Source organism: Anser anser (genome assembly GCF_964211835.1).
Source record: "Anser anser genome assembly, chromosome: 1".
Lineage (NCBI taxonomy): Eukaryota > Metazoa > Chordata > Aves > Anseriformes > Anatidae > Anser > Anser anser.
In genome coordinates this window covers 179,841,132-179,855,078 of record NC_139720.1, presented here as the reverse complement: position 1 = coordinate 179,855,078, position 13,947 = coordinate 179,841,132, and the positions used below count along the sequence as shown (strand labels likewise).

Genomic DNA, 13,947 nt, shown 5'->3' with positions numbered 1-13,947 from the left:
ACCTGAAGAACTTAAATACCTAGAGCACTCAACAGTAAAACCCCCTAAATGGAGCTTTCTCCAGCCCCAGACCAAACTTAGCCTTGGCATGTGTCTCCTAACCCTAATAAATCCTACTTAATTAATAACCCTAATAAATCCTACTCAAAACTAAGCCTAAGGAAAAAGGCATCCTGGAGCATACTCTACAGGAGATGAAAACAGAGGTGTGGAAGGCCATAGGAGAACACCCCTCGCGGCAAGCTCTGTTTAAAGCAGTAGGCTGACTTAGGTCAGCTCTCAAAGATTCGGGTGGCCAGCCAGATGGCTGCGTGAGGGTAGGTATTAAACACCAGTGGTGGAAAAGGAGCCTGCAGCAGGGAAAGATCTGGGGAGCTGGAGCAAAATTTAACTTAGATAAAGATATGTAATAGGACATTAACACAAGAAGATTATGCATGTACCTGGTTCATCTACTTCTTGCACCATGGGAGCTGTCAGTACAGGTACTGCTGAAGGTTTTGGCTCTGGACAGACAGATTGCGTTTAGGAATGCATACCCCAATATGGGTGCTTAGGAATTTGAGCTCTGGAAGTGCTCTCTGTTGATCAAAAGCATTCTTCTGAGCTTCATTGGGATGCAAAATGTGCCATCTTTATACATATGTGTCCATTAACTGATCTTTGGGTTGCTGGAGTTGAAAGAACTGTGATGCTTTCCTCCTCGTCGAAGCTCTGCCTGCAGCCCTTTTGCGCCAAGAACTGTCAGGACACAGAACAGCTGTGGGGAGAGGTTCAGGGTCTAGATGGCAGCTACACTCAGTGTTTCGGGGAAGTCATAAATTTGTGGCCGTCTATTTATTTTTTTTAAAGTCTTGGTTAAACAGCCATAAATTAGGAACAGCCCATTTGCAAATGTAAGCATTCAGCCACCGGCAGATGCCAGTGGGAGGGACTTGGTCGCATGGCCCCATGTGAACAGGAAAGGCTCTCTTTTATCAGCTTCATCCCTTTCACTTTAGAAAATAGGGATTTTTTTATTTTTTTTTCTTGGAGGCCTCATTTATAGCATTGTGCTTATATGGTGGGAAAGAAGTGGGGTGAAAATGTCTTCATAACTTCGACAAGGGAACAAGTGGCTTGTCCTAATGCTCCTGATAAGCTGACTGGCTGCTGCTACGTGTCAAAGATCATGTTTAAAAAGAGGTTTTGTGGATTTTTGTTTTGTTTGAAGAGAGACCACACATATAAAACTGTGCAGGAGCTCCTCCAGGCTTTGGCCGCATCGGGAACTGGCCTGGAACTGCTTTGCTCCCCTTCTGCAGCTTCTTCTCTCAGTGCCTTTTCATTTAGCCCTTCGTTATCTGACAGTTACCGTGGTACTTGATCAGGACATTCTGGATTTAAAAACCTGAATTAAAGCAACCACGGAGGCTGGATCCATGCTAGTAAGTTTTAAACGATGCCAGGGACACACCACATCATCTCACCTGTTAAATTGTTAGCCCGGTTCCCAGCACGACTGCTCTGTGCCATCAAGCACTTTTCCATGTGGTTCTGAAAGCTGCTCCTTAGGTTAGGCTTCTGCAACATCTTCTCATGCCTTGGTTTACTCTTCCACGTTCTCCGATGTTCTGGAATATAAAGTCACCCCAGAAAAGCCTGGTGGTGCCAGAGCCGAAAGCCACTGCCAAGGCCAAGCTCTAAATTTCTGGCTCTTTCCAGCTTCTGCAGGAAGTCCCCACTTACCAGCTTGCAGCTTTGTGAAGGCTCTCAGGCAGTGGTTGTGAGATCCGTGCTGAGGTTGTCTCCCCGAGAAAGCAAGCAGCATTAATCTGCTTCCAAAACCCCGCTGTGAAGCTTGGTAATGTCTCAGATCCTGGCCGTGGGAACGCCTGGCAAGTCAAGAGGCTGCTTCAGCTGTTGGCACAGGAGCTTCAGGGAGAGAAAACCGAAGGCCATTTTCTAGTCACCGAGATCACTTTGCCTGCTTTCTATTACTGGGGGGATTTTTGTTTGTTTCAAAATAAATGGCCAACTACATCTCAAGTCTGAATTCTGTTGCTTTTTTACAAAGCCAGTTTTTGCACCGACGTGGTTTTTTTTCTTTCTTTCTGCCAATGTAGCTTTCCCCTGCTTTTCCCTATTGCATGTTTTTCTTAGCACCGATCACTCACTTGCATAAAATGTCTTCCAAACCAATTAGCTGCTAGTCACTGTGTTCTTGGGACAACACATTTTCAGGAAAAGATCTGGATTGTCCCTTGGATGGGATCTGAATTGTCATCTAAGAAGACACTACTTCCAGAGCAGAAGAAATCCCCTTATTTTCCATTTGCACAACCAGTTTGGTATTTTGCGAAAATTTTTAGAGGAAAAAAAAGAAATACCTCTCAAGAATGTCAAACGCTAAAGATAAAGAAGAATTTGAGAGCGTGAAGGAAGATTACTGCCATTAGCATTCCCCCGAGGAGGGTAGGGTTCAGTTTTTCCCATCATCGAGAAGTAGTTTTTGAAACTAAATAAGCTGTTTTGTTAATGAAGTCATAGAATCACAAAATGGTTTGGGTTGGAAGGGACCTTAAAAATCACCTAATTCCACCCCCCTGCCATGGGCAGGGACACCTCCCACCAGACCAGGTTGCCCAAAGCCCCATCCAGCCTGGCCTTGAACACCTCCAGGGATGGGGCATCCACAGCTTCTCTGGGCAGCCTGTGCCAGTGCCTCACCACCCTCACAGTGAAGAAATTCCTCCTAACATGTAATCTATAATCTCCCTCTTTGAGTTTAAAACCATTCCCCTTTGTCCTGTCATTACCTGATTGAGCAAAGAATTGCTCTCCATCTTTGTTATAAGCCCCCTGTAAGTACTGAAAAGCTGCAATGAATTCATAACCAATTGCAAATATCGTACAAAATAGCGGTGACAGTTTTTGCAAAAACGCATTTCGCATTAGATTTATTTGCAGTTGCATCTGTGCTTTTCTTCCTGAATGCATTTTTATATCTGTTCCAGGCTTTCCTTTTCACAACACTGGCAAGACAGAAAACCCATACTTTGTACAGCAGTAATAAATAAATTGGAAGCAGGTGTAATAATGGTATAAAATATAAAAGGCCACAAGGAGTGATATTTACTCTGACTCCAGTTTAAAGCTGTTATTAATTTAAAGAAAATCCCATTTAATGTGTCTTAGTGTGAACAAACGCTCTTCTGCATGACTCTTAAGTGGCTTCACTCTTCATCTTACACCTTTTGGAAGAGCAATGTGTCAGCAGGCTCCTCCAGTTGTCCATCTCCAAAATCACACGACCACGTATTGCCCTGCGAGAGACAGACGCAGCCCCCAGGTATCCCCCGGGTGCAGACAGACAGTTTATCCTTACAGAACAGATCATGTTTAGTCATACTGATCCTACTGAAGCTCATGACGCCAGCCTAATTCAGGAACATGGGAAGCACCTGTTGGCAAAGCATGGTTCCTTAATGAATGGCCGAGGGGGCTGTTGTAATTAGGTTTCCCAACTGGTAGGCTGGAATATAAATAGGGCTTTGAGAAACGCAGATAAAAATGTCTAAGAATCAGTTGGGTTTATCTGTGTTTCCCTTATTATTCGACAACAGTTGTTTTATGACTGAAGAGTAACAGAGGAGATATTTTTGTCTCTCAGAGACAAAGTTAGTGACATGAGCTGCAGTCGTTAGAGAAGGACAGTGCTGAGCCAGAGCCATTTTTCATCCAGAAGGAGCTAACACAAGGCACAGGCAACTCGGTACAATCCCTGGAGAGCCTGTATGTCCTACAGACTTTGCAGGCCATGCATGTGCAACCACAGAAGCCAAAAGGAAGGACGGACCAGCTCACTTCGAAGACATTGCAGATAGATGCGTACAAGATCTACATCAGGAAGAGACACCCCGACACCTCTGCCCCTTTATGGTCAATGGAGAGAACTGGGTGTTTTTAGGGGATGATACCTGTTGTAGCACAGGAGCCTAAAACTGGATAAGGAAACATGCTCTAAAAATACCCATTTCTACCTGTTGACTCTGAAGGAAACCTGGGGTTATTAGCTTAAGTCTAGTCACCATCCCTGGAGGTCTTTAAACGATGTTTAGATGTAGAGCTTAGTGATATGGTTTAGTGGAGGACTCGTTAGTGTTAGGTCAGAGGTTGGACTCGGTGATCTTGGAGGTCTCTTCCAACCTAGGTGATTCTGTGGTTCTGTGAGTGCCTGCACCACAGTTGTTTGAAGTTACTTGAGGTGAACTTCACCCCTAGTGTCTATGAGCTCAAGTAGGACGAGAATACTAAAGCATATTTGTGTTTCCCCAACCTAAAATCCATCATTTTACCAGCTCAGTAGACCAATGAACAGATGCTCGCAAAATGGCCTCTTTTTTTTGCTTGCAGGTGACAGGAGCTTGAGTGAAGTGTAGTATGTAAACTCTTTTCTTCTTAATTTTTTTAATGTGGTTATGTAGATGCATGTACAGTATATGTGGTTTCCACCACAAAACGTATAAACTGTGGTGTATTTCTGAAATTGGGGTGCTCAAGCTATTTTTGTAGCATGAATTTTATCTCCGTGGTGAGGCTGTGATGGACTATCGTCCTTCTAGTTCGTGGAGCTGTTGAAAATAAAACTTTTCTAACGCATTCAGTATTTTATTTTTCTTCTTTCTTTGTGGTGCTTTATCTTTTTTACTCATTTTGCTTTCGTGTAACCAAATCTACGAGTCTGGTCTGCCTCTAACTGCTCTGCCTTTTGCTGGTGTTTATTGCTCTCCTACCACGTTACGCTCTTTGAAGCTTATGTTCCGTAGAGTTTGGTAGGTTAGCTGTGGATTTTTTTTTCCTTTGGGTTTTGTTGATTTTGTGGTGTTTTATTTTTTATTATTTTTTATTGTTTGTTTTAGTTCAGCAGAGTGTTTATAATAGAAGCCCGTAGAAATACTAGTTTTGTTTCTGAATTCTTCCTTTTTTCTTGATTGCCCTTTACAACAGTTGCTGCTGAGGCACGTTTTACAAAATACAGAGCAACATAAAATAGTAATTACTGCTGTGTAAATCTTGTAATTGCACTTTCTGCTTTCAGAACATATATTCCAGTCTCTTCCCTGGGAGACACTGCCTCCCGTTGCCGTTGTCTGTATGGAGCCAGTAGCTCTGAGACCATTTTCCACCGGTGGTGGCCTGTGTAGTGGCGAGATTGTGAGACGTGAGCAACGCCTAAGTGAACTCATAACCAAATGTTGTTGTTTTTTTTTCTTGCATGGTTAAATAAAATCTGCTTGATCTGTGTGTATCTTTGTTCTTCTGTGCAGAGTGAGACCAAACGTCTACACACCGGTTTTCTCACAGAAGCACATTGAGCAACTTTTTTTTTTTTTGTTAAGCTTGCCACATTCATAATGCAATTTGTTTTTGTAGTGAGAGAGCCTCTGAGTTACACTAGGCTTTCTCTGAGCCTGCTGTGCTATCATCAGCTCTGACTTTCTTCCTGCAAATGACATTTTGAAAGAATCGCTTTGGAAAATATTGTCTCTGTAGTAGATGGCATTTTCTGAAAACCTCTTCCTGTTGAATGGTTGTCTTTTCAGAGAACGTGCATCTTCTTCTTATTACTGGCCAGCTTGCCTTCTGCTTTTCCAGCCGCCCCTTTTCTTCTGTATCTTACAGAAAATAATTGTTGAGAAAGGAGAACGACTGAAAGCGGTCTTGGGAAGGAAAGAGGGGGAGCAAGTGAAGGAGGCCATAAGAATTAGAGAGGGAAAGTAGTACGGGACACGTATCAAGCACTCCCTGTTGCTCTGGGAGTAAGTGTTCCCTGATTGTGATTGCCAGCTAGTGCCTTGTGGAAGACCTGATGCCCGTGAGACCTTCCTGTGGTCCTTGCAGCCTCACCACCCCTCCACCTCCAGCTTGGCAGGAAGAGCAAACGGTGCGTGCAGCAAGTTGCTTGCCTGCTATCGTTGCCAGCAAAGTTTGGCATTTACTGCACCACTCCTCTCCTCTGTCACGTCAGCTTTTAAGCTGGAAAATGCAGTTGTGGGAGTCTCGTATTAACCTGCTGGAGTGAAGTCACTATATTAGATACTACAGTGATATTCAGCCTCTGGCCCGTGGCAGGACATTACTGCTGTTTTATTTGGTGTGCTAAAAATCATCCTGTTCTTCAGTGCTCCCTCCTGACCATCTACCATCGAGGTGATGTAGAAATATTCAGGACTGCTGAAATGCTCATCAGCAAGTGGTTAGGTCGGGCACAGTCTAACTACCATTACTCTAATTTTCCTTTTATTTTTTTCCCTGCAGCTTGGTGATCCATCCATTTTCCCTGCTGTCATCGTGGAACACGTCCCTAGCGCAGACCTCCTACACAACTACTCCGGCTTAACCTGCGTGGACGAACCCAGTGACATGATCACTGAGAGCTCTCTGGATGTCGCAGAGGAACAAATCATAGAAGACGATGATATCACCCTCACAGGTTTGCTGTAAAAACACTTCTCTGCCGTGCTTTTGCAACAAGATGGCTGAGGCTAGGGGCGAGAAAAGTTCAGTGACAAAAAGCAATAGGAAACAAAGTTATAATAGCCTTGAATGCTGTTAATTCTGTACAAGACAGAGAAAATGGCATTAATGCCGTTACCAGGTGGCTTGCAATCCCAGCTGTACAGCTGGTACGGTAAAGAGTTTCATCCATCAATAGAGATTAAGACAGAGTCCTGCTCAGAGTACCAAAAAGAGTTTTAATTGCTCTTCATGGGATATTTTTGCTGTTGTTTAACGGTTGGTACATACCTAAGTAAGCATACATACCAAAAAGCAGTAGTACACAGCATCTGTAGATGTATTGCTTTTCACTTCCTGAGGGTATACAAGCAGCCAGCAATAAAATGTACGTGTAAGCATGATCTTGGAGGTCTTTTCCAACCTTTATGATTCTAAGTGCACTCAGCATAGTATTCACGTTGGATTTCTGATAATGATTGATGTCTAAAATACAAATGTTCTACATGAATTCTCTTAGAAAAGGTAGCCCAAAAGAGAACACAATTCTCCTGGAAAGCTTGAAGATAAGTCAAATTTAAAAACCAAACAAAACAACAGAAAGACCTCACAGCAAACAAAAAATTGCTGAAAGTATGTGTTCGAAGCGTCTTTGCTAAGTCTGAGAGGTGGGGTAGATGCATTACAGGGTAGAGATCTGTCTCAGTGTCATCTTTCAGCAACTAGGTTCCCCACCTGAACTGTCTCCAGGGCTGGAGACAGCTTGCTGCTTTCAGTCATGGTTTTGACATTACTTCCCAAGGCATGCTCTGATACAATCTTTTACCGCCAAAAGCAAAACAAAACCTCACCAAAACTTGACATGAGGTACAGTTCACAGAGTAAATTGACATGAACTGTTCCCAGTAAATCTGATAATATGTCCCCCCCCCCCGCCTTTTTTTTAAGCTGTGAATTATCTGTGAACAGACTGTGACTGTACAAATAAGTTAGCTGATTATTCAGGGTTTTACATGCTTAAACATTATTTCATGTGGAGACCTCTTGCCAACTATTCACTTGCTATTCATATTAATTATTCACACTGTAACTGGCATTTCCTCAGTGTGTTACTTAAGCACCACTTAATGTGGCTGTGTGAACGTTTCATAGTTGATGCATGTCATAGTTTTTATGAGTCCATATTCACTACAATACATTGTGTGTGAATCTACATTTGCATGAGTAATTGCGAAACGCCACTTTTGCGACTCCTCTTGTTAACATATTTTGTGGATAACATAAATGATCACATGAGAAGGGTTTGCAAATTGCTGCCAGAGACTGAAAATATGTAATCCTTGTAACTGGTGGTGTCCAAGGGATACTCTGGAGGCAGACAAGCGCTGTATTGTTAACATCATCCATTGTAGTTCAAGCAATCTGTTTTTCTTTAAAGGCCGAGTCCTTAGAAGACCAGAGCTGCGACTTTGTAGAGATTATTGTAGTGACCGGCTGAAAGCTCCCCAGGGAAGGTGGCTCAGCGCTGGGTTTCTATCAGGGAGCCATCCTGCCAGCCTCAAGCAGGGTTACGGGGTGGCAGGACTCCCCATGGGAGTGGGGAGAGGGCGTAGAGAAGGAGCAAGGAGCCCTCCACCACCTCTCTGCCCCAGCTTCGGGCTGCGGGTGCACAGACCATACTGCCAGTCCACGTGCAGGCACGTTTTGCAGCGGCTTGCTTGCGGGATGGGGCTAATCGTAACTAAAATTTCCCACCTACTCTGTTCTCTCGCTTGCTTTTTTCCTCTCTTTGAAGCTCCCATCTTGATTTTAATTGTGTTTGCTCTCAACAGTGAAATGCATTGTTTTGCTCTTTGAAGTCAGTACAAATCTTTTCAGTCACTTTCACATTATGCCATCGAGAGAGAATCAGACCTTGTAAAGACTGCACTAATTCCAGTTTAAAATATTCAGAAGACTGAAGTTCCCAGCAAAATGAAACCGAAAATGCCATCATTTATGAGTAAACATTACTCAGAAATGCTTAATATGCATGAATCTTTTTTGAAGCTGTAAGTTTTTCAGTACTATGTCTGTCATACATTAAGCTTCTCTTTTCCCCTAAACTACCAGAAATTAGAGGTAGGTCTGCTTTTAGTGGTGTATCTGCAGAAATGCAGACTCTGGTAGGCTTTTCTGTCTATAGGATATAGCGTAAGCCATTCAAAACCACAGCTATTACACACCCATGATTACTTATCTGTAGCATAAATTATGACCTGCAGAACACGACAGCTATAAGAACAGCATGTTTTACTTGAAACCCTGCAGAAAGATGGCCAACAACCAGCTTATCTTAGAAGAAACTTAGAAGTTTTATCACTGAAGAGAACATTGATTTTTTTTCTCTCCCTGAAAAATACAGGGGATAAGGTTTTCTGTATCATAAATTCCAGGCCATCTCGTCAGATGGTATGGTTTGCTACACTTTATTTACCTTATTAATGTAACTAATTAGGGTTAGTAGATGCATAGGAAGGAGGAACTAATTGGATTATGCAACTTCCTGAAGTGTTTTTTTTTTCCTTTCTCAGCACTGGCAGGTTTAATGTAAAAAAAAAAATACCAGTTAATTAAACTGTCTGCCATTTTTGGTTCACCTGTGCTGGCTTTGTTAGGATGGGATCAGTGAGGGGTCCTTGCTGACAAAGTTTGGACGTGTGAGGGACAGAAAATCTGCACTTAGGTTCACCGTGCCCTAGTCTGAGTCCCAAGCACAGAAATACGGGTTCTCATGGAAGAATAATGAAGCTTGACAACCAACTCAGAAGTTTTGGTACGGTCTTTCCAAGGTAGGTCAGATTTGGCTTGTCCATGTGGTGAACCTCTGGCACTGATGGCATATGCCAAACTGTTCAATAAGAGAATGAAGGGAAAGAGTTGCTAGAGGCTGTTATCCAGCACAACCCCAGCATGTTCAGTAATCATTTATAATGCTGCAAAGAAATCCGAAGGACTATTTAGTTGGAAGCAGGATTTCACAGCCTTAATCCATAAGGATTTTTAGTTGACAACATGCCAGTTGTAAAAAAAAAAAAAAAAAAAAAAAAGGATACAGTCTCAGTTACTTTGCAGAGAAGTTATTCAGTGCTGCTTATACCATCTGGTTAAAAACGATGAGTGTTTTTCCATATAGCTCCCCAATGAGATAATTTTGCTTGTAAATTTTAAAGCCTTGTTTAAGAAAGAAAACGAAGTGTGATATATAGGCCTCCTGAAATATATACGTTCTTAAAGCAGCACTTGGTTTTCCAGCATCGGCTAACAATCATGCAGAACTTACATTAAAAAGCAATCACTTAAATTTAACAGCCAGTCATTCTGAAAAAGAGGTCTCCGGCTGTATTTGATGGATCTCTCCTTCCTTGTAGCAGTTTTAGATCTCTTCCAACATTACTCTGAGATTCCGTGGTCCGCTTTTTTTGTCTTTAGTAAAATCAGCACTGCCTTTAAATACAGCTGGACTAGCACGGCCCTTATCTAGGGCTCTCTAGGACAAGGGCTCTCTTTGTCTGCCCTTTGGAGCTGATCGCCACGAGAGGCACGGGAGAGGTGGAGTGGGGTGGGATCGCTGGAAGTGGTGGGACGGGATCACAGAGCCTTTTGGACAAGTCGGCGGGGCCACCACGTTAGGATCCTGCTCACGTAGAGAGGTGTTAAAGCTTTCAAAAGCACATCGGGCAGGGCTGCAGACAGCAGGAATTTGGGCTGAGGGAGGGAACTTCCAGTTGGGTATCTCCTTTCTTTCCCCACCAGGTGAGAAGAGCAGAAAGCCGTGTTTGGGCAGGCCTTGTGCTGGCTGTGGGCTCTGACTCATCGCAAGCATGCGTTCGCAGTAATTGGGTTGTAATTGGCAGACAGGTACACAGGCTTAAATTTGTGGCTTGCTCAGATAAACAAGGGCCTGAGTACCCTGGGAAAAAAAAAAAAAAGTTACTTCTGGGTGTGGTTTTATTTTCTTTAGCTTTTTTTTTCTTTTCTTTTGGAAGTTTCTACCTATTTAAGATAGCATTTGAAACGTGATGCTTCTCTGAAATGAAAAACCCACGCCGTTTTGCCAACTGTGACTTCTCCAAAGTGTGACAAATAAGCTATTTAACCCCATTTCTTCTTAAATCTGGGACTGTATTGTAATTTCCAGTGATTGGAATATGTATTGGCAACCTTAAGGGGGAAGACTACAATAACAGACAGCAGCCTGCCCTGTTAGCCGAGCTGGTTATCTCTGAGGACCGTCTCGAGTGATGCCGCTAGTAGGACGGAGAGGTTGTGATTGACCTGCTCCGTGCGGTACGCCGCAGCTTGTTTGTGTTAGCTCTTGAGTGCTTGTAATCCAACTCGCTAACGCAGCAACCACCCCCCCACACACCCCAAATTATTTCCAGCCATTTTATGGGACTAAATTGCCTCACTACGTGATCAAAAAAAGTGCGAAGCCTGGCTTGTGTTAAGTGAGAGGAGTTTGGATCGTGAACCAGGGGTAGAGATGGGAGGCAGAACCACATCCCTGTTTTTTCAGCAACGGAGAATGATTAATTTGGCTCAAACCGTCCTGTGAAGTCATCTTCTAAGAAGAGACTTAAAGGGTGTTAGCAAGGGGATTAATGCGGTTAAGAAACTTATTTTTGGCATTCTGTGTCTGTGGATAGACAGATACCTGTAGCTGTTGCTCCTTATGTTTATTGTGAGCATCAAATTATATTAAGCTTGTTGCTAATATCGTAATTAAAAGTTCCTTTCGGCAGTCTCAGACGTGGCTGAGCTACATCTCGTAGCAGCGACGTGAAGCAGGGAACCTCTGCCTTGCCTCCATTACTCAGAGTAAAGGATCGGCTCTGCTCGGCCGCCTCCGCACGTGAAAGCAGGCGTGAAGGTTTGCTCCTTGCCCCGCGGTCCCGGGGGCCAGAACAAGCAACCTCTCCTCCCTCCTGCCCTTCCACCACGCTGGGACCGGGGTGTAGCGGTGTCTGGCAGCCCAGCCCGCTGGCCCCGTGCCGTGATGGCCATCGCCCTGCGTGGGCCGAGCTGGCTGGCGGCAGGGTGCCTTTGCAGCTGGGGCAGGGCGCGGGGCATGAAGGCGCCGAGGGAAGCAATTACCTCTTCTCTGTCGGCTGTAAAAGGCTGTCTAGTCCTATCCCGGCCAGAGTCCGCTCAAACTCTGCTCCGGTGAGGCCACACCTGGAGTGCTGTGTTCAGTTTTGGGCCCCTCACTACAAGAAGGACATTGAAGCCCTGGAGCGTGCCCAGAGAAGGGCTATGAAGCTGGTGAAGGGCTTGGAGCACAAGTCCTGTGAGGAGCGGCTGAGGGAACTGGGGTTGTTGTGTCTGGAGAAGAGAAGGCTCAGGAGAGACCTCATTGCTCTCTGCAACTACCTGAAAGGAAGGTGTGGGGAGCTGGGGGTCGGCCTCTTCTCACAGATAACCAGTGATAGGACTAGAGGGAATGGCCTCAAGTTGCGCCAGGGGAGGTTTAGGTTAGAAATGAGGAGACATTTCTTCTCAGAAGGAGCAGTCAGGCACTGGGACGGGTTGCCCAGGGAGGTGGTGGAGTCACCGTCCCTGGGGCTGTTCAAGGAAAGGTTGGACGTGGTGCTTAGGGACATGGTTTCGTGGGTGGCACTGGTGGTAGGAGGACGGTTGGACCAGGTGATCTTGGAGGTCTCTTCCAACCCTAATGATTCCATGGTTCTAACAGTGCAAGGCTGCTGGAAGCTGGCAGGGCTGTGTTCCTGTAGTGAGGGTGACATTGGTGTTGCGGCCTTTGTTACACTGGTAGATAATATGGAAAGCTCCTGTCCAAATAAAACTCCAAACAGAACCAGGAGCAACTACAGCAGCACTGACGGGCCAAGCGTGAGCTTGCCTACAACCTGGAATATGCTTCGCTTGCGTCCAGTGCCCCCTCCAGCTGCCAGGCACTGCCAGGGGGAGCTGTCAGGCTCTGGCAGCCAGCCTGGGCCCGAGATGGCCTGCGGCTTTGCTCCTGACCCTGCAGGCTGCATGACAGAATTGCCACCGGTTTGCTGCCCCGTCTCACTGTGTGCACTTTAGTCTATGCTCATTGACTCCCCTTGCCTCGTTTCACAATGGGAAGGAACCTCCCCGGCTCCACGTTTCTCACAAGACATCAGCTAGCAGTGCAGGTCCTGGACTTGCTTGTATTTCTGTGCAAGACACTGGGTGGAGCAGGTGCCATAGAGCTGGCAGTGAAGCCAGGCACAATGACTACAGGGCAGAGGTGCGCAAAACCCACGTCTCCTTTATTGTGTTTGGGTGTTAGCTTCTGATGCTTGGAGCATGGTAGTACCAAGGTCGAGAAAAAAATCCGGGAGGTAAGGAGGCTTCCGCTGAGCCAGCCGTAGTCCATGAGCTGCCTGTAAATCACAGCAGGGAGGAGGAGGTAGGGCTGATGTGTGGATGCCTGAGTGTCTGCATTAATCTTTGTCCTTTCCTGGTGATAAAATTGCTGAAGATGTGGGCATTTGGAGTGAAATTGTCTTTCTTGTTGTTGGTGGTGTTTTTTTTTATTATGGGATTGATTATTGCTAGTGGGCTGGGTGCTTTGTTTTTACTGTGATTAAAAAAATGGTATAGAAGTTCTACTTCCTGTAATAAACCTATTATTTTTATGTGAAGAAGAAATGTTCTTTCTGAGGTCATTATGTTTTATGGTACGTTTTTGTTTGCTCTATCAGTCAGTCAGTCTCATTCTTTCTTTCTTTCTTTTTCTTTTTTTTTTTTTTTTTGTGTGTGTGACTACCCCACCCAAAATTCCTCAAAGTTAAACACAAGAGAGGGTATGAAGCTGACTCATTGCAGGACTAAGTAACTAAGGTTCATTTGTATCCTAGGGAGGGGAATATTAGCACAGACCATTGTAGCACTTTGATAAATGCAAGCGAAATACCTAACATACGTTAAAATTCGCGGCAAAGGATAAGGAAGGCTGGCCTGTGCATTTCCATCCAACAAAACAATTTATAAAAGAATGTGTTAAACTGTTCTAAAGGTTTATGCTACTTGTTAGTGGAACTAATGTTTAACCTTGTTTGCCATGATACAATTATTTTGAAAAAAAAAAATCCTCTGACCACCGTAAGAAGAAAGCAGCAGGTTTTTTAAGGATACTGTCCAGAGTATCACTGGTGGTAGTAGCATTTTTCAGGTCTTACAGGCATTGTATGTTACTGCACGTACTTGATCAGCAAGTGGAAGGGTTATAAAGACAGGACAGAAATGAAAGGTTGTTTTTCTAATATATACAATATTAAGAGTATAATGCATTAAAGAAATGAAATGATTGCATTGCACATTTTTTTCCTAGAAAACCTGTTACTGTTCATCTAATAGAAGACTGGTTGCTACTTTCTTTCTAGAAATGATATAGGAATAAATATCATGCTGAACCTT

The 13,947-nt window shown here is 44.3% G+C and overlaps 1 protein-coding gene across 7 annotated transcripts in view; it reads left to right on the top strand.

The window, feature by feature from the left end:
• The window catches only part of ELF1 (E74 like ETS transcription factor 1), an 88,198-nt gene that overhangs the window by 50,365 nt on the left and 23,886 nt on the right, over positions 1 to 13,947 (top strand). For all 7 annotated transcript variants that reach the window (XM_083819453.1, XM_083819452.1, XM_083819456.1 and 4 more), the window contains exon 3: positions 6,301 to 6,475. In XM_083819453.1, the coding sequence (XP_083675579.1) occupies positions 6,301 to 6,475 (175 nt within the window). The remainder of the gene's footprint in view (positions 1 to 6,300; positions 6,476 to 13,947) is intronic.